Source organism: Egretta garzetta, unplaced genomic scaffold, assembly GCF_000687185.1.
Source record: "Egretta garzetta isolate BGI_Z169 unplaced genomic scaffold, ASM68718v1 scaffold440, whole genome shotgun sequence".
NCBI lineage: Eukaryota > Metazoa > Chordata > Aves > Pelecaniformes > Ardeidae > Egretta > Egretta garzetta.
In genome coordinates, this window is record NW_009258293.1 from 384,237 (window position 1) to 403,317 (window position 19,081).

At 60.7% G+C, this 19,081-nt stretch overlaps 1 protein-coding gene across 3 annotated transcripts in view; it reads left to right on the forward strand.

The window, feature by feature from the left end:
* Positions 1-19,081, forward strand: part of DLGAP4 (DLG associated protein 4) — a 67,545-nt gene that overhangs the window by 6,017 nt on the left and 42,447 nt on the right. The window contains exons 2-5 of one of the 3 annotated variants that reach the window (XM_009637916.2): positions 2,457-2,665; positions 5,934-6,048; positions 8,859-8,909; positions 10,056-10,302. In XM_009637916.2, coding sequence (XP_009636211.1) covers positions 2,457-2,665; positions 5,934-6,048; positions 8,859-8,909; positions 10,056-10,302 — 622 coding nt within the window. Of the gene's footprint in view, positions 1-2,447; positions 2,666-5,933; positions 6,049-8,858; positions 8,910-10,055; positions 10,303-19,081 lie in introns of all 3 variants that reach the window. The other 2 variants (XM_035893189.1, XM_009637941.2) reach the window with 2 other exon arrangements.

Here is a 19,081-nt window from a genome sequence, read left to right on the forward strand (position 1 = left end):
CCTGCCAAGCTTCTTCCTTCCCCTCAATGCTGCTAAACTGGGACATGGAGCACCTTGAGAGCAGCTTAGTTTCTTGCTGCCTTTGCCAAGGCGCAAAGCAGAGGAGAGGCAAGGGAGAGGAGAAACAAGGCAGCTCGGTTTGGACCAGTGGGCGGTCGCAGTGCCATGGGGGAAGCTGGTGGGGGCTGTCCCTCGGAGAGGGACAGGGTCCGTGAGGGGCAGGGGTGCTATGGGAGGCCGCTGTAGGCAAGCTGCACCAGCACACGCTGAAAACACTGTCTTTGTGTTGCTCTGCCTGGAGCCGAGAGGGCCCAAGGCCAGGAGGGAGATGCACGAGCCCGGGTGGAGCTGAGCAACCCACAGACCCTGCCCTCATGCAGCAGCAGCAGCGCAGCCGCAAGAGCCTGGGATCTTAACGCCCCTACTGAGCCCAGACGCTCTCACTGCCCCATGGATCACAGCATTTGCCTCTGTGTAGGGGATGGCCCCTGCTTGGCCGCTGGCAAGCTCTCACCTCCTTAGCCAGGGGCTGCAGGCTCCAGCCCTGTCCACCCCCTCACCCCAGCCTCTTGCTGGCCCAGGACCTGTGTGGGCAGGAGGCTGCAACTTGTCCTGAGGAGAAGGCAGGAAGCAAAATGCAGTTTCAGGTCAGACCTGACGCCGAGGCAATGGGTATAAAAGTGCTTCTCAGGGCTCCCATCTCCTCTAGGAAAGGTCAGAGCCAGGTATCCCAGCAACCCGTGGGATCTCTCCCATGGCAGGACTTGGCTGGAGCCAGCAGGGTCCCTCAGGGCTGAGGGAGTGCTCACAGCCAGGAGAGAAAGGGCTCTGTGCTCTTACTCTTGTAGGAACCTGCCAGATAACACCCAGTAGCTCCTGAGCTGGGTGGCCTTGCAAGCAGCCAGCCCAGATGCCATTGCCAAGGACAAAGCTTGCGGGAGGCAGCGTGGAAAGAGCTGGGAAAGCCAGCAGCGGTGGCGGGGCCAGGAGGGCCCGGCCAGGTTTAGGTCTCAGGTATGAGACTCACTCCACATGGGTCACCCACCTGCATCTCACACATAGGCAACACAGAGCTTCTGGCTCTGCTCCGTGCCCCCCAATAATGCAGGTCCTGGCTTGTGGGCACCTCACAGCGGGAGCCCCATCACCAAAGCAGTACCAAAGCCTGTTTGGCTTCTGCTCCCCTTGCCTCCTCCCGGGTGCGCACAGCAAGCAGCAGCCTGGTGGGCTGTGGGCTGACCCCTGTCTCCTTTGGGCAAGAGAAAGCCCTCACAACGAGCTAAGCTGTTGCGCATGGATTGAGCCTGCATCTAGCACACCCTGAGCCCTCAAGAAGCTGCTACCTGCAGATCTGAAGCTCACCTGAAGATGCTGCACCCCAGCAGCAGCAGATGGCACCCCCAAGCCAGCTTTGGCTTCCACAGAACGTGCCTGCGGTGAACAAGGAGGGGAAGAGGAATCATGCAGCGCCTAATGGCTCTGGCTGATCACAGCTGGCTGCAGCGCAGCTCGGCATCTCCAGAGCACCATACAAACACTGGCTGATTAATCCCGCAGCCACCTGGGGAGCTGGGCAAACCCAACAGCTCCATCCCGCAGAGTCAATATGGACGCTCTCGGCAGCACGAGCTGCAAGAGCCTCTGCTGCTCCACATGGTGCTCCCCCACCAGCCTGCCTCCCACAGCAGACCAGGTGGCTGGGCTGCCCATCAGCTCCCCATCTCTAATGAGGGGACGAGAGACCACCTCTGCCTTAAATGAATCGCAGGGTTGCTGTCGCAGTGTAGATAGAAGTGCTTCTCTTGCACAAGGCTCTACCCCTCTCAGTGTAGAGAGGCCAGCACACGCTCTCTGTGCCCAAGCTGCTCTAGAGGAACCTGTGAGGGACTGGCTTGGCTTCAGAAATGAATTTCAGCCACTAAGAGTCACATTCAACTCAGAAACTTTAAAGGGTGTCGAACCTAGTGACGGTCCGGGCCCTGGTCCAGAGATCCTGATCTACAGCAGCTCTGGAGTGCCTCGGCCTGAACAGTGCGCGTGCTTCACATTAAGCGAGTGTGGGCTTTGCGCTGGACAAGCCTCTGCTGCTCCTGCCCCAATGCCTGGCGCAAATCTGACGATACTCTTCCCTTCCCTTACATCTGGCCTTACGCAGCTTGTGTCAACTGTGCGAGCATGGTCCAGCGTGAAGGTGTGGTCTGCAGCGGGGGGGTGAGTGGCTGTGGGTAGATGTGCTAAACCAGGGGCACTCAAACGTAAGGCTGCCTGGCATGAACTGGTAAGGGAGGGTCGGGAAGGAACTGCGTCACCCGTTCCCACTGTGCTCTGGCTGAGGGTCCCACAGTTGTCCTTGCCACCAATCCCGCCAAGTCCCCAAGTCCCCATGACCCCGCTGGTCCTGGAGGTGCCATCCCTCACGTCTGCTCATGCTCCCCTTGCTCTTGCAGGTGCCTCAGGGGGAGTGGAACAACACGCTGTCTCGGGACAAAGACAGCGAGATCCCGTGCCGGCGCATGCGGAGCGGGAGTTACATCAAAGCCATGGGGGATGATGATAGCGAAGACTCAGAAACCAGCCCCAAACCATCCCCGAAAACTGCAGCTCGGAGGCAGAGTTACCTCAAGGCCACCCAACAGTCCCTGAGTGAGCAGAGCACCACCCAAAGGTAACGCTGGAGCTCCCCCAGGAGCTCTGCGCAGGTCTCCAGGGGCCACCCCTGCAGCAGCCCTTGCCAGCAGCACCCACACAGAGACCCCACATGGGGGCCAGAGCCCATCAGGGCTCCTGCACAGCAGCTCGGACAGCCCACGAGGTGGGCGGATGAGGAGACACACAGGACAGGGGAAGAAGTGGCAGAGGAATGGGGCGAGCTTTCCGCCCTGGTGACTCCAAATAGTCCTGGCGTTCGGAGCCTGCTCCGGGTCCCTGTCCCCCCAGTGATGGGGAGGGCGCCCCCTTGGTGGAGCTGTGTGGATTTCCTCTCCAAGCACCAGCTCCTCCCAGGGAGTGCAGGGATCCAAGCCCGTGATGCTCTTTAGATGTGGAAGATGCTCAGCCGGTGTGGCTGAGGACGCTTGGCACGCGGCCCCGGGCTGCTGGGGCTGTGCCATCTTCCTTGCTCCATAGGAGTCCCAGGGACCCTGGGACCGGCCAGAAAGTGCCCCCTTGGCACACTAGGCTGGGTCACACCTTGACGCCAGGAGAGATGAGCTAAGTGGTCTGGGACCGGGTGCTGTGGGAGGAAGAGCCACAGTGGCTTGAGGCAGATCAACAGCAGAGCAAGGGGAGCACGGTTAAAGCTTGCTGGGGAAGGGGCTGGTCCTGGCGGGATGGGGGTGCCTGACCGGAGCAGGGTCCCCACTGGCTGCTCCCCCCCGCTCCGCTCCCGGGACAAGGCAGCTGGGGGCTCGGGAAGATATCAGCAGCCCAGAGGGGCAGGAGGAGGCAGGAGCCGCTGCAGCTGAGGTACTGATGTCCAGCAGACAGAGACAGGGGGAAAGCAAGGGTGCAGCAGGCAGTGTGGGGACCCCTCATGGTGGCTTCAGTTGCAGACCAGATGCTGCATTCTGCTGAGAGATGGTGACAAAACTGAGTATGAGGAGCCCTGGAAATGCCTGCTCTGAATCCATCCCTGTTCCCGGCTTTCACATCCACTTCAGGGGGAACAGAGTTGGGTCCAGGCATCTCTGATGCAAAACACCCAAGTTGAGAGACTGAGGTTGCTCCTATCTTGGGCTCCCTGCCCATTCAGGTCATGTCTGTCAGGGCATGACCTCACCTGGGCTGCTGGGGTCCAGCCAGAGCCCACAGGCAGGCAGCTTTGAGGAGGGGGCTCGGCAGGGCAGGGTGTCTGAGCAGAAGGGACAGAGCCAGCTGAGCCACGGATGTGGCTGCATGGGAGAGGAGGGGTCCAGGCAGGGATGGGCTGGATGTGGCCATTGCTGTGAGTGCGTGGTTCCCAGCAGATCTGCTGGAGGGAAGGACCCTGCTGGGGTGGGGGCTCCGCAGCTCTTGGAGCTGTGCACTAGCAAGAGATGTGGCATCCCCGTCTGTCCGTCCCCTCTGCCCCAGGCTGGTTGGGTGCCAGGCCATGAGCACAGTCAACCACCCTTGTGCACCCCCTTGCCCCTCCAAGGAGCTTTTTGGATGCTGTGGCCACTGTGGTTGCTGCAGGGCCTCGCTGGGGCCCCCCGCCAGCCCAGCATACCCTTGGGACAGCAGCGGGGACAGCGTGCCCTGGCACGGCCCCATGCCAGCCCTCACCAAGATCCTCAGTCTCCTTGTCCAGAGTTACTGGGGCCTTTTCTGGGCTCCAGCAGGTGAGGGGCATGGGGCATGTGGTTTGGGACAGAAGGAACTGCAGGGAGAAGGGCAGCTCCAGCCTTGGCCGGGACAAGGCACAGAGGAGTGAGACACAATGCGTCCCTGCGAGGGAGTCCCATCTGTTCCCTGCTTTGTGAATCGGTTTCCCCTCAGGCAGGCAGCGAGGGTGGGTCTGGGCGAAGCCCAGAGGGATGGGCACAGAGAGGTTGGCAGGGACCCTGCCCGCCCCAGGACACAACTGACTCGCACCACGGGTGCACGGTGAGCTCACAGGCAAAACTTTCTCCGGCTGAGGGACACAAGGCATAAAGAGATAGCCCAGGGCTTGTGGTGCCACCTTGCCCTTGGCCGCTCTCCCTTGGGGGCTGGGTGTCTCCTCCATCCCGCCTGGCAGAAGAGACTACTCCCCGCGCTCATCAGGCCGGGGATGGGGACTCAGGAGGTGCCATGGTCCCTCCCGGAGGTCCACATGCTGCAGAGGGCTCCCGCCCAGCCAGGACATACCCTGCCCTCAGCTTCACTGTCCCCCAGGCTGGCAAAGGACAGACCTCTGCACCCAGGGCGCTGCCAGACACCGGGGCACCTCAAGGGGTCTCCACAGGGACTATGGGCAATTCAGGAAGGGGAGTCTCCATGGCTCGCCTGCACTGGTGTGGCTGACCGTGCCCTCCACCATGCCCCACCTCCTCTGTGGCAAGGACCCCCAGGGTCTTGTGGTGGAACAGGAGAATGGGGGAGCCCCATCCTTCCCACATCCTTTGTCTTCCCCCCACATCCCCCTCACCCTTCCACATCCCTCCCGCCCCTGTGTGCCGGGCTCTCAGCAGAGCCCATGGCTGTGATTGGGGCTCAGTGCCAGCCCCTCTCTCCTCCACTGCAGAGGCTGCTGCTGAGCCCCGGGGCTTGGGGACGGTGCTTCTCTCAGAGCCTGAAGCAAAAGCCGCTCTGGAAACACCAACACACCCTGCTCCTGCAGCGCTGTCATTCAGGCTCGGCTTCCCTGGAACCTCTTCCAGAAAATCTTTTGGGTTCCTCTACACAAGTAAAAAAAAACAAAAACCCTGCAGATGTTTCTGATTGCAAAGTCCACAAAATACCATTTAAAGGTAATTTTTCACCCCTTCCCACCAGTCCAGGCAGGCAGGAGCCAGCTTCCCTGACCCTGGCCCCCAGCATCAGCCTGTGCAAGAGCCAGTCTGTCACTGGGGCTGTGGATCTGGGGGCTGGCACGGATCCCTGGTGCTCCCTGGGGTTTGGCTGGACCAACCTGGCATCAGTGGTGCATTCCTGGGGGCAGCAGGACACGAGGCCTTGACCCTTCTCCTTCCCCTGGGCCCTACAAACCATCACCCATGCGTCAGGCTCAATAGCTCAAGCCAGGGGCCAGCAAGTTGAGAAAGTGCTTCCTTCTATGCCAGGAGCTGCAGCAGGGGCCGAGCAGTGGGCTTGGTGCCCAGCATCATCTCCGTGCTGCTACCTGTGCCTGTGCCTGGCGTTGGGTGCCGCAGGCAGGGGTGGTTGGGCTCTGCTGGCAGGGGCACCTGCAGCACAGCCCCAGCTCTGCCCCTGCCATGGGGACACCCCTCACACCCTCTTTCCCCCTCTGGCAGGAGCCTGGACCGCCTGGACTCTGTTGAGATCCTCCTACCTCCAAAGTTCCCAACCTGGGAGGAAGAATACAACCAGATCTCCGACAGCGTCAATGAGTCCGGTTGCATCAACCAGGTGAGCTGCTGGAGCACTGAGCCCCACTGCACTGGCACACCCCAGTGAGAAAGGAGGCCGGCTGAGGGGAGAGAGGAACATCTTCTTCCCCCTTCAAAATACGGCACTGGCTGCCCTCTGAGAATTGCACATGCTAGCCTCTGGCAGCTTTGCCAAAGTGTAAAGTCCAGCTCCTAATTCTGATTCCTGTTGGAGTCCCCTTTGGCTCTGCTTCCTCTCGGCACTGCTGGTGCAGCTGAGGTCACTCTGCCGTGGCCACAGGGCCGGCAGCCCAGAGCAATGCTTCACAGCAATGGGTGAAGCTTGGGGCTGCTCTGAGCTCAGGGTCCCACCATGTCACCACCCAGAAGCTGCCTGCAAGGCTGCTCAGCCCCGCTGCGAGCTCCTCACTCCCGCTAGGTGGGTACAGAGCCCCTGCCAACCCCACCCATGCAAAAGGTGGCATCCAGCCTGGGACCCTGGAGCCGGTCACCGGGGACAGTAACCCTGCTTGCCTCCGAGGACCTCATCCCTCGTGCAGCAGGCACCCAGGAACGAGGTGCCCATAACTCAGGAGACTGTCCTGCCAGGGGATGTCTCCCTTGGCTATTCCTGGTCTCCATGGGCAAAGCCAAGGATGCCGATGAGGCACTGATGGTGGGTGGCAAACCCCTTGCTGCAGGGTGGATCATGCCCTGACCCCCACCTCTGGGGTGCAGTTGGTGCAAACTGGGTTTAACTCCCCGTCTCACGCTGTGACTCCCCTTGGGATTACTCTTGAGCAGCTCAGAGCTTGGGTGGCTCGAAGCCAGCTGCCTCACTGGCCAGGAAATAACCCATTCCAGGATGGGGCCTTTGCAGAGGCCCCATGAGCTTGCCTTGGCCCCGTGGGGCCCATCCTTTTGGCATGCAGGTGGAGGTCCCTGGGGCAGCAGTGGCTCCACACGCTTCGCCCAGCTGTTTTGCTGTCGCCCCGGGCCTCTGTCATGTCCCGTCTCTGTTCACGTGTGTCTGCGGGGGAGCACATGCACACGCGTGCCCCTTCTGTGCTGCTCCGCTCTGTCTGTGCGCAATGGCCCAGGGCGGCGGCGCGAGGCAGGGGTTGCAGCAGTGGGGTGGGCGGCGGGAACCAGAGCGTGGAGGAGGGTGAGAGGCCCGTGTGCCTTCGCTCCACTCCAGGTGTGGGGGGCTCTGAGCCCTCCTCCGTCTCAGCCCAGCCACTCTGGCCCCGTGGCTGGTTTCTCCTGCTGTCACAGAGCCGTTGGAGCCCTTGGTAGAGAATTTGGGGAAGGGCATGGGGCATGGCACACGGGTGTACGTGTTCCTTGTGGTCAGTGTCGTTCCTTGTATATCAACAGCAATGTGGTGGGTGTCTCATGGCACAGAAAAGGGCTCAGGACCGTCATGCTCCTGTCCTTTGCATGTCAATCCATGTCTGAAGCCAGGTCTCTGCGTGAAGACAGCGGGTGGGCTGCGTCTGTGCTCTCTCCCTAACGCCACTGAGTGCAGCACCCCCATGAAGGCATCAGAAGGGTCTTGGAGCAGGAGGGTCCGAGCAGCCCACAAAGTGCTGGGAGCTGACCCAGACTGGTGGCACTGGGGGCACACTGGCCACCACAGCACCTGCTCAGGCCTGGGGCTGTGGACATCGCCAGTACCCTGCCCGCTTCCCTCCAAATCAGAGCCCAGTCACAGCTGGGTTGGGATTGAGAGGCCTCCCACAAATTGCCTGTCTGTTGGTCTGGGGTGGAGCTGGCAGAGCCAGCAGCATGGGCAGGTCCAGCCCTCCAGTGGGTCCAACCTGCCTTTTCGTCCAGGGCCAGAGGCAGTTCCTCCCCGGCCCTCACTTCTGTGCGCCCTCCAGCACCTTCCTTTTGTGTCCAGCAAGACCCTAGTGTCCCCCCGCACAGAAGCATCCCCAGCTCTGAGATTCAGGTCCCCTCCGCTTGGTTTTGTCCCAGCTGACGTCCACCTTGCAAACCTCCGGAAGTCCAGGGCTCACCGGGTGCGCGCGTCAGCATCCACCTTCACACCAAGGGGACCAGTGGCCAGAGGGAGCCAGCTGGTGGCCCCCAACACTGCGTATCTGCACCTGGAGCTGTGCCCTGCGGACAAGGGCTGGACCCAGCCCCTAGAGCCAAGCCTCTTCCCATATGTACATTTTGAGCCTGGATTCTTCCCAGGATGGGTCATCCTGAGCAGCTCATGCAGGGCAGAGCTCCCAGGGTGGATGTGCTCTGCAGACCAGGGATGGAGAGGAGGAGGCGGCCTTCCTCCCTGCAGGCAACGCAGTGTCTGTCAGGCATCTGTCCTTGCGCCGAGTGTGTGCTGTGGATTTTCCAGGGCAGCATCGCTTCCATGTGGCTTCTTCCTGGCATGGGGACAAGGGAGAGAGCAGCGAGGTGGCCAGCCTGACCCCGTCAGGGTGAAGGACAGCTTCCCCGGCATGGAGCGCCCCGGCTGCCCATCCACCCCAGCTCTGTGGGCCGTGGGCCCACCGCTGCTCCTGGCCGTGTTGCAGGGTGCTGGCCCATGCTGGGAGCTTTGCCAAGGTGCTAACAGGGAGCCAGGCCAGCCCTTGTCCAGCACATCAGCAGCTTCTCTCCGTCTGGGAGGCGTCCCGTGGAGCTTTGCCATGCCGTCTTTGTGCCGCTGTCTGAGGGGCCTGTGCGGCATCTTGCTTGGCATCTTATGAGCTCTGAAGTGCCAGCAGCGGTGGCCCTGGGGGACGAGCCGTCCACTCCCCTCGTCCTCAGTCCCTGTGCAATGGCTGTCTGTCTGAGGGGCTCACCCCTTGTTGGCCTTTAACCTTCTCCAACTCTTTCTTCCAGATCTTTGGACCCCCCTCACTTATCCCTCAGATATTTACCCATGGAGAGCAGGTACCATCCCACTGGCGTTTCCCTCTTCCTTCCTCATGCAGCTTTCTCGGGTCAGCCTGGACACCTGCGGCAGGGTGTAAGGCAGGCTGTGGAGTCAGCCCACACCAGGAGGAGGAGGAGGAGGAGGAGGAGGAGGAAGAGGAGGCACCACTCCTGGCCCGGGCACTGCAGGGCAGCTGGAGAGCTTGGCGCCCCTGGCCCCAGCAGGGGATTAGGGACCATCAGTTTTAGGGGGAAAGTCGATGAACCTTTTGAGGCAAACCTTGTGGAGCTCAGATGCCAACGCTGGGCAGAAATACTGTCCCTGAGGCCAAAGAAAGGGCCAGGAGAGATGGAGGTGGGCAACAGGGCCAGTCTCAGCATCTCTCATCTGTATCTCAGAACGTCCTGCTTTAGGCTGGCTCTGGTTTAACCTGGGTGAGCCTCTCCTGCGTCCAGGTTTGACTGGCCGCTGCTACCGGAGGGGCATGGGTGGGAGGGAGGTGGGGGCAGCAGGAGATGCAGGGAGCAAAGCTGCCCCTACTCGGCCCACACCTCGGCTTGCTGCCGAGCCCTCTCCCAGTCCCCCACTGTGGACGGGGCCAGGACGGGTTCCCAATGGTGCTCCCCAGGCCCGTTCCGGCCAGCCAGTCCCTGCTCAGGCGTGGAGGCTCTCCTCCTAGCTCCCCACCTCCCCACCTTCTCTCTCTGCGCGGCTCCATGCTGTTGGGCCAGGCCGTCTCCCTGCACCGAGGAGCACGCCTGCCCCAGCAGGGGCTGGCGGGGGAGGCTGGGGTCTCCCAGCTGTGCTGGTGGGGCAGGGGGGCCTGCCAGGGGCTGGGCAGGGATTTCAGCCTCAGGCGCTCTCAGCCTCTTCGTCAGAGACTGGGGGGTGTTTCACAGGCATCGTGGTGGTAAGTCTCACCTAATCCACGAGCAGGGGTTCTCTGGCCGTCAAGGAAGGTCCCCTCTTCCCTCTCTCTTGGCAGAGAGCCCAGGCATCCTGCACCCCACCAGCACTGACCACTGCACCTCCTGGTCTCGTCTGCCGTAAGCGGGACCGCGCAGGAGCGGTGGCGGGGTGGCTGCAGGGACAGGAGCAGGAGGGGAAGGGAAGGGGCTGCCTGCAGGTAGGGGGTGACTGGCTCTGCCCTTCTTCCCATGCAGGCGCCGGAGCCAGAGCTGGGGGAGCAGTACGAGACGGTTTGCGACTCTACCTACAGCGAGGCCGAGTCGGCCGCCGCGGAGGGGCTGGACCTGCCTCTGCCCAGCTACTTCCGCTCCCGGAGCCACAGCTACCTCCGAGCCATCCAGGCGGGCTGCTCCCAGGAGGAAGACACGGGCTCCGTCCGCTCCATCTCCCCCCCGCCGGCGGGCAGCCTCAGCGGCAGCAGGACCCTGCCCACCAACAGCAGTGAGTGCCAGCGGCGCGCAGCAGGGGGGCAAGGGAAGGGGCGCAAGGCCAGCAGGAACATGAGATGCTGTCGCCGACCGCCTGGGAGGCGTCGAGGAGGCGAGGCGCTGGGCTCAGGCACCTGTATCTCCAGCCACGGTTGTTCAAGATGCCTGTGGGCTTACAGGGGCTTCCTCCATGCAGGAGAGGGAGGCCAGCAGCCAGGCACACCGCTAGGACGGCTGGGGCTGGGTGTCTGGATGCCGGCACTGAAATGGCAGAGAGGCTCTGGTTGCTGGGATCTGGCCGGCGCTGCTGACGTGGCCTGCGATGTCCAGGAGAGCTCAAAGTCTTCACACAGTTAAGCCAAACGCAAGCCTGAGTGCTGTGGCTGGGCCACCCTGCAGGATGCCCACGTTGCCCAGGAACACTGGCTGCCCTCTCTGCCTGACGCCCTGTGAGGCTGTGTGTGCAGCGGGAACCTGCGGCACAGGCAAGCAGCCTTGCTGCCCTACACTAGCTTCCATCATCCTCCTCCTCTCCACTGTGCTTCTCTTATTGCCCCAGCCCAGGCAACACTTGACAGCTTTGACCTATCTCTGAAACTCTTGGGAACAAAAATGTCTATAAGGGACTCTGCAGCAGTTCCCCTGGTGTCTGACCTCTGCAGCCCCTGCCACCAGAGGCAGAAATTGGGGCTGGTGGAAGGAGAGAGGGCAGAAGGCGTCTGCCTCCCTCCCCCAGTGGTGGAGGTGTGACAAGGCTTTGGGGTTCACCGTGAACTTCTTTGCAGGTTCCCACATAGGGCAGGACTCCTGGAAACAGCCTGGGGGGTCGGGTCTGGGGTAAAAGGCAAATGGTGTGAATTTGCCCCCTGAAGATCCACAAGGTTTGTGATTCTGCCCCGCAGAGTCACGGGCAGGTCGGCCCCTGCCCAGCCAGGGGCCTGAGCCACCACCAGTGAGGGCAGGACCCCAGCCGGCCCGGCCCTGAGCAGCACAGCCCCAGCAGCGGCATGACGTGCCAAAGGTAGGGCTTGCCGGCGCGGCTCCTCTGCCACCCAGGTGACAGCTCTGCTCCACGCAGAGGCAGAGCGGTGCTGCCTGTTGGGCTCACAGCACTCGCGCCCAGGTCCCTTCCCCTGCGGATAGGGCAGAATTGGTAACATCACCCCAGTGCACCCAGCCCTCAGGCTGCTGCCTGCAGACCAGCCTTGTGAAATTGTCTGACGGTCCCAGCGCCAGGAGTTCATCCCTTGGCTGGACTGGCTCCAGCCGCTTTCCCTCCCAGAGACAGAATTGCAGCAGCCACCATAGGTGCCTAACGCAGTGAGTCCTATCCCCCCCCCTCCTTTAGGCGTACATAGACCAGAGACCCTAACATCCCTGCTGTGGGGTAAAAGCAGGTCTTGCTCTGAGTTCCAAGGCACTAACGAGCCTTCCCAAGCCCCAGGGCCCAGCGCCCTGCAGCCTCAGTGCACTGAGTGCCCGGCAGCCCCAGATGCCCCTTCTGGCACTGGGTGCGGGCATTATTCATTCCAGGTCCTTCTCCTTGGCTTAGCAATTGTTGTACTGGAGAAGAGCCTGGCCTCTCCCTCCGATGTGTGTCAGGACTGACTCCGTCCCCGGGCTCGGGCAGTGTTTCTCAGCAGTTTCATACCAGCTGGGCTGTCTCTCCTGGGAGGCAGCTCCCAGCACCACAGCAGCATGGGTCTCCTGGCCAAAGGTCTGGCCGGGCTGGGGCTGGGTCTCCCGTCATGCCCACCAGCGGTGCTGCTGGAGGAGGCTCCTGTGGACACCCCACGCGTTCAGCACCTGGGCAGGAAGCAAGGAAGGCAAGCACTTTGCCCCAGGATGTAATTTTGCCAGGATGCTGGGGTCACTGGCTCAAGACAGCGAGGAAGGGTAATGGCTGCTCAGACCTCGCCGCGCTGGGAAAGCCCAGGAGGAAGGAGATGCAAGAGCTGGTTTTCTGTCTCATCCAAAAATGAGCTGGTGCTGGCTGCAGAGACCAGCACCGCCCTGGCCCAGGGACATGTTTGGCACAGCCAGGCTCTACCCGTGGCTGCCCTTACCCAGGCACAGTCTGCAGCAGGGGCTGCTCGCCCTGGCGGTCCACGCCTCTCCTGGAAAACACATGTGAGGGCCGTGGGTGGCAGGGAGGAGCATTGCTCTGGAGATGCTGCTTCTGCAGACGGCTCCCGAAGGCCTGAGCAGAGCCAGCAGCCTCAGCTGTGCAAAGCTGCAGCATGGGGAGCAGCTCTGCTCTCACTGCAGCACTGCGGTCAGTGCGAGGCCCCCCCGGGGGGCGGGAGCAGGCTCCGGAGAGTCGGCAGGCTCTTGCACAAGAGAAACCTGTTACCTTTCCATGTTGGTTCAAGACACTTCATCTGCATCACTTTTGCATCATTTTCTTGAAGGCAGCCTGTCTCCCTCTGGGCAGCCTGTCTCCCTCTGGGCAGCCCCAGTGCTCTGGGTGAGTCTCGGCCATAAGGCAGAGCGCAAGGAGCTGAGGGGTCCCATCACGGGAACAATTTTGGGAACCGGTTAGAATAGGTGACGCCATGGTGTTCCCGCGCATGGTGGTGCCTGGATGTCATGGCAGGCAGACAGCAGAGTGGGCAGGAGGAATTCGGCATCTCACCAGAGTTGTGCCGCACTGCTGGCAGCATGGAGGCAGAGAGCAAGCCCTGGCACTCATGGGGATGCCGGGGTCAGGTCCAGTGGGGTAGGCGCCAAACCACAGAGCTATGGGGGGTTCAGAGCAGCCTCGGCATATCTGCCGTGGGCAAAGCTGCTGGAGCACAGGAGCGGGCTGTGGGTGGGAGCCAGGTCGGAGCCCCATCCCAGCAGCAGGCAGAGCGGGAAGGGGAGCACCAGCAACCTTCATGCCTGGCTCCAGGCCTTCCCACCCAGAGATGTGCCCATGCCCTCGCATCCCCCCATCAGTGGCCTGCACTCCAGAGTCATCACAGTCCAAGCCCACAGGACGTGAGGCAGGGACTGGAAGCAATGCCCCAGGAGGGACGGGCTGTTTGCTCAGCCCCGGCCCTCCTTCCTACCACCCTCTCTCTCCCCCGCTCTCCCATGAGCTTCCCACCCTGGCTCACTTCATTCTCTGCAAGCTCACCCCTGCTCCTCGCCGGCCTGTACTGAGCCCAGCGCTCCTGCAATTCCAGGCTGACACCAGGCAGCGACAGCAGGAGGGGACTTTCAAAATGACTGGTTGCCACCTCCTTCTGACATGACCCATCAGAGAGCTGCTGATTTCCAGAACACCCTCCAGGCCTTTGCATTGGCTGCTGGGGCTCAGGGAGGGAAGCGTTTTTGATAGAGAGGATGGGGAGCAGAGAGGAGCATCTGTGCTTGCATGTGTGCACGGCAGGGAAGGGAGGTCTGGGCAGCAGTCACACCTTTAATCAGCCACCCGGGCTCAGTTCCCCCTGCGAATGTGTATCACCAAGGCTTTAATCGGTTGCTGTTGTACGAGAGGGGCCTCCTGAGCAGCAGATTGATGCCTCTCAGCTTGACGATGTCAGTCTGGACCACGAGAGAAGCAGCATCATCTGCAGGTCTAACAGTTGCTCATGGGCTCTGCTCCATGCAGGGCTCTGGGGTGACACAATGGAGAGCCCGCGCCCATTCCCTTCCCACGGACACCCTACTGCTCCAGCACCCATGCACCGGCCCGGAGGAACTGCTCCCATCCAGTGCCCAGTCCCCGAGAGGAGGATTGGGTTTCTCCCCTGTAGGGACACATCCTAAGGAGGCACGAGCAGCAGCCAAGCTGTGGCTGATGCAGACTTCTCATTCGTTGAGGACAGTGCGGGGCTTGACTCGTAAGGCAGAGGGATTCAGGCACCAGCTGAGGGCACGAGGAGGTGCAGTGAGCCCCGTTTCCTGGGGAGGCTGCCAGTCCGGGGTCTGTGTGGGGAGCAGGGCCGGGCAGGAAAGCCTTGACAGCTGTCACACCCCCAACAAGCCGGTTCCTCCCACAAAGGCCTGTGTCACTCCCGCCTTACAAGGCAATTAGCTCCCGTTTGACAGCCAGCGAGACAGATGATGAGCTGCCCTTGATCAACCTTAAACAAAGCTTTGTGCCTTTCGAAGCCGGAGATTCAAAAGCCCCAGTGAAACCTCTTCATCTAATTGCCAGGCGCTCAGCCGACAGCCACGTCGGCTCCTGAGCATTACAAAGGGCTCCCCAGCCCCAGCTCCTTCTTATTAGAGGCAGCACTGGGAATTGCTTGCTTAATAGACTGCTTGCAATAGAGCTGAATATTTGATGTCCAGGGGAAAGAGGAAAGCAGAGGTGAGCAAAGCACAGCAGAAGGAGGTGATAATCCCCAGTGCAGAGACCCCAGCCCAGCCTCCACCCAATGCACACACCAGCGACAGCAGGGACGGCTCTTGCCAAGCTGGTTCCTGCTCCAGTCCTCCCAACACCATCTGGTAACACCACCCTTGCTCAGAGCACCCTGCCCTGGGATTCAGCAGCCTGTTCCCAGAAAGCCCAGGTGCCCAGCTCCTTACCTTGTGCCCAGACGTCTCCCGGGGAGGCCAGGGGATCCAGCTCTGCCCCTCCTCCAGGAACGGGCTGTCTCTGTTACCCATGGTTAGGGTGTCCCTGAGAATGCAAGCTCGGGTGGGCAGTGACCCTCCGGTTCTCCCCTTCTGCTGACCCCCATGACGGCAGCTCTGGCCGCAGGCCCCCAGCCCAGCACAGTGCAGGAACCACAACACCTGGAGCAGAAGGAGCTGGAGAAGCTCCCTTCAGGCCAGCCCAACCTTGACCCCAACCAGACCAGCCAGGGGGCCCTTGGGAGCCACCAGCACTCCCACAGACAGCTGCCAGGGCTGTGACCTCCTTGCACCTGCCCCTGTGCCAGAGCTTTGCTGAGCCCAGGCTGGGCATGAGAACACTACCTGTAAGAGATACTCCCCAAAATCGGACAGAATAGCCACCCTTCTGCCTCCAACCTGCTTTCTCTCATCTTTGTATTGCTTTTTTTTTTTTTTTTTTTTTTCTTTTCATCACTAAATTAGAGAGGTGGCTCCCAGGACCACTGCTGTGCTGGGAACCCTGCCCCCAGCAAAGGCAGAGCCGGGCCCAGTGCCCCGGCACGGATGCTCTCGCAGGGGGAGTGTGGCTGTGCATCGTGGAAGAGACGAGTGCCTGCACGCCTCCGAGCGGCACTGCAGCACAGAGCAGCCTCGCGCTGACCAAATCCCCGAGGGCTGCTTCACTGTGGGATGAGTTTCCACAGCTTCTGGGAAAGTCATGTAGCGCTGGCTCATGAGCGATGGGTACAGACACCCTTCCTCCTCCTCCTCCTCTCTGTGCGGTGATTACCTGGTCTCTGGGTAGGAAGGCAAGTTCTGTGCCACTCCCCTCTTGGCTCTCATGGTCTTCTCTTCTTTGTGGGGAAAAAGTAGTGGTGAGAAGGCAAAGGAAAAACCTGGCCAGGCCAGGACACGTTGTCCAGCCTGCGCGTACATGGCTGCGGCTGAGGAGTAGAGCACCCCTGTGGCCTCTGTGCTAATCGCATCGGCCAGAGCTGACCCCACACGGCCTTTGAGGAGGGAGACTCTTATCATTCCCTTCAGATTTTCTCCTTCTTTTTGACCTAGATTTCACGTTCCAGAAATAGCTTTCTCTGACAAACCAGCAGGAACGGGATTAGGGAGTGCGTGTGCATGTGCGCGTGCCAGGGAGAGACTTCTGTTGCGTACTCCATCGGTGTTTGTAAGGAAAAAAAGGGTACATATACACAGTCCACGATCTGCTCACACACCTGTAGGACACAAGGAAATTTATGGCGACTGTTCTTCTCCATGCTTACCTGTTCATTTTTCACCTCTAATCTTTTCCTTGTTATTACGGAAACTCCGCTGCCCAGACAGTGCTCCCTTTTCCCCGGGAAGCCTGTACCATGGCTACAACCCTGCTCTCCAACTCCACCACTAAAACCAAAATCTCCCTGTCCTTCTGCCCCAGCAAAGCTGTGTTTGGTACTCTGTGCTGCCAGGCTTCAGCTCTACCACAGGCAGCACCCAGTGCCGCAAGCTCACTCTCTGCTACCAGCTGCGTCCACGTGTCTCTGGCACCCGGGAGCGGCTGCAATGGGTTTGAACCCCACGGAAACATCACTTGCCCAGATCCCCAGGAAGAGGGGAGCTGGAGCCCACACGTGATGCTGTGCCCACACAAGCAGAGGCAGGGGAGGTGGAAGTGGCTGCCCATAGAGTTAACAGAATCACAGAACCAGAGGATGGTTTGGCTCAGAAGGGACCTTAAAGATCACCTCAGTCCAAGCCCCCTGCCACAGCCAGGGACACCTTCCACCAGGCCAGGCTGCTCAAAGCCCTGTCCAACCTGGCCTTGAGCACTTCCAGGGAAGGGGCATCCACAACCGCCCTGGGCAACCTGTGCCAGTGCCTCACCACCCTCAGAGTGAAGGATTTCTTCCTTCTATCTAATTAAATCCACCTTCTTTCAGTCCAAAGTCATTACCGCTTGCCCTATCACAACATCCCCTTGTAACAAGTCCCTCTCCAGCAGGTGCAGTACCTTGCACTTGGCCTTGTTGAACTTCATGAGTTACGTGCAGGCCTCTCCAGGTCCCTCCGGACGGCATCCCTTCCCTCCAACATGTCGACCGCACCGCACAGCTTGGTGTCATCAGCAAACCTGCTGAGGGTGCTCTCAATCCTCCTGTCCATGTTGCCAACAAAGCTGCTAAACAGCGCCGGTCCCAGTACCGACCCCTGAGGAACGTCATTCATCACTGGTCTCCACTTGGACATCGAACTGTTAATGGCAACTCTCTGAGTGCGACCGTCCAGCCAATTCCTTAAACATCAAGTGCTCCACCCATCAAATCCACGTGCCTCCAATTTAGAGACAAGGATGTCATGTGGGACAGTCTCAAATGCTTTGCACCGGTCCAGGTAGATGACATCAGTTGCTCTTCCCTTACACACCAATGCTGGGAATATACTGGGAAGTGAGCATGGCTCCAGGCCAAGCCTGCCTTCTCCCAGCAGGGACCATCTACAAAGGAATAGAAAGGCAGGCGGCTGCCAGCATTTTCCTTTGGTAATATGGTCAGAAAGCCAAGTCCTTCTTGTTGCTTGCTTTTATCAGCCTTGATGGCAGGAGAGGGAGTCAGTAGTGCTGTCCTCATGGGAGAGGAGGTGAAACCGAAGCACCAAGGGGTGCCTCAGCTTGCTCAGGGCCCCTGGCAGAGCAGCAGCAGGGAGCCCATGTATGGGGTACTGCTCTACCCATGAGGTTGGAGCCATGGTTGCTGGGCATGGAAGACACCTGAGGTCTCTTCTTAGGCTGAGGGGCCCTGCCACCATCCATGTGAACTGGGTGAGCACAGAGCTGCCCCGGCACCAGGCAGTCATAGATGCCACTTTGTATACCAGCTGTCGGCGATGATCCGCACCTCTCTGCATTTCCCTCTGCGGCCCCAGGGCTCGTGCCGTCACTGGAACAGCCCAGCAGTTCCAACAGTCTTGGCTAAGACACACACACGTGCCAGGACAGTGAGACTGGGTGAGGTTTAGTAAGGCCGCGCACCTAGGCCTGAGCATTTACAGGATTTCAGGCAGCACAGGCATATGAGGGTTTCTTTGTGCGTGTTTCTCTTGTTCTGGGTTGCTTTTCCTCTCCTTCATGCTTTTCCATTACTTTTTCCATCTACTGAGCCATGATGTGGGTATTCCTGAGGACTCGGGAAGATTGGCTCAGAGCTTCACAGAGCCACTCGCAGCTGTTGTGGATGGTGGGCTCTCAGTCCAGAGCTGCTCACCACTCCCAAGGCTGGGGGCAGTTGAATTGAAAACATTTCCTTGTTTTCCTTGGTAGGCAGCAGAGGGGAGAGGCCCTGGGCTGCAGGTCCCAAGCCTCAGGGCTGACCCACTGGCGAGATCCTCCTTCGGCTCCACTTTGTTGCTCTGTTCCAAGAGCAGAAGCAGCACATCCACAGCGATTCCATCGCTGAATGCTGAGGGTGGCGGTAGCTCAGCCCTGCCTGCTGGAGCCAGCAGCATGTGGGCTTGGTGCGGTGTTTCCCCAAGGCGCTTTGATCTCTCCTTGCTGTAGAACAGCCCTTCTCCACTGAGCACCACGAACCCAGCGAGTCATAAATAAATAAATCAGAGCATCAGAGGACCGCTGGTAACAGCAAGGAGCTGGGGTGGTGCACATGCTCCTGGCGCAAGCCACACGGCAGCACCGCTACCTGCAAAGCCACAAGCTCTGCTGCAGGCCAAGCGCTCCGCAGGCAGCACCCTTGGGCAGCGCCCATGCCACGCTGGGCTGGGCAGGCACCCGCTGCCCCGGTCTCGCGTCAGACCGCTGCGTGGCATGGCTGTGGCCTCACAGGGCCTTCCCCCACCCCACGATCTGGGCGAGCCTCACGCTTGGCTCCAGGCGTCTCAGTGCAGGATTGGAGGGACTGAGCCGGATGCTGCCCCAACACCCAGCACGTCCGTGCCCAGGGTGCCAGACCTGGGGTGGCTCTGGCTGGGCAGGCTCTCGCTGCGGCCCATGAGCTGCTCCAACCTTGCTCCCCTCCGTGTACCCGCCTTCCACCGTTGTTGCTCAAGGCAGCCCGCCAGGGAGGCAGAAAACACGGGAACCGAGTGCAGCGGCGGCACCCGCTGAGGCTCAGCTCCTGCTCCCCACGCCCATCAGGATGGAGCTCAGCGGGCAAAGTCGTGACTGGTGGGAAACACCCACGCGGGGAAACACACCCCACCCCGCCCCGCCCTTCCAGTTACTTCTCGAC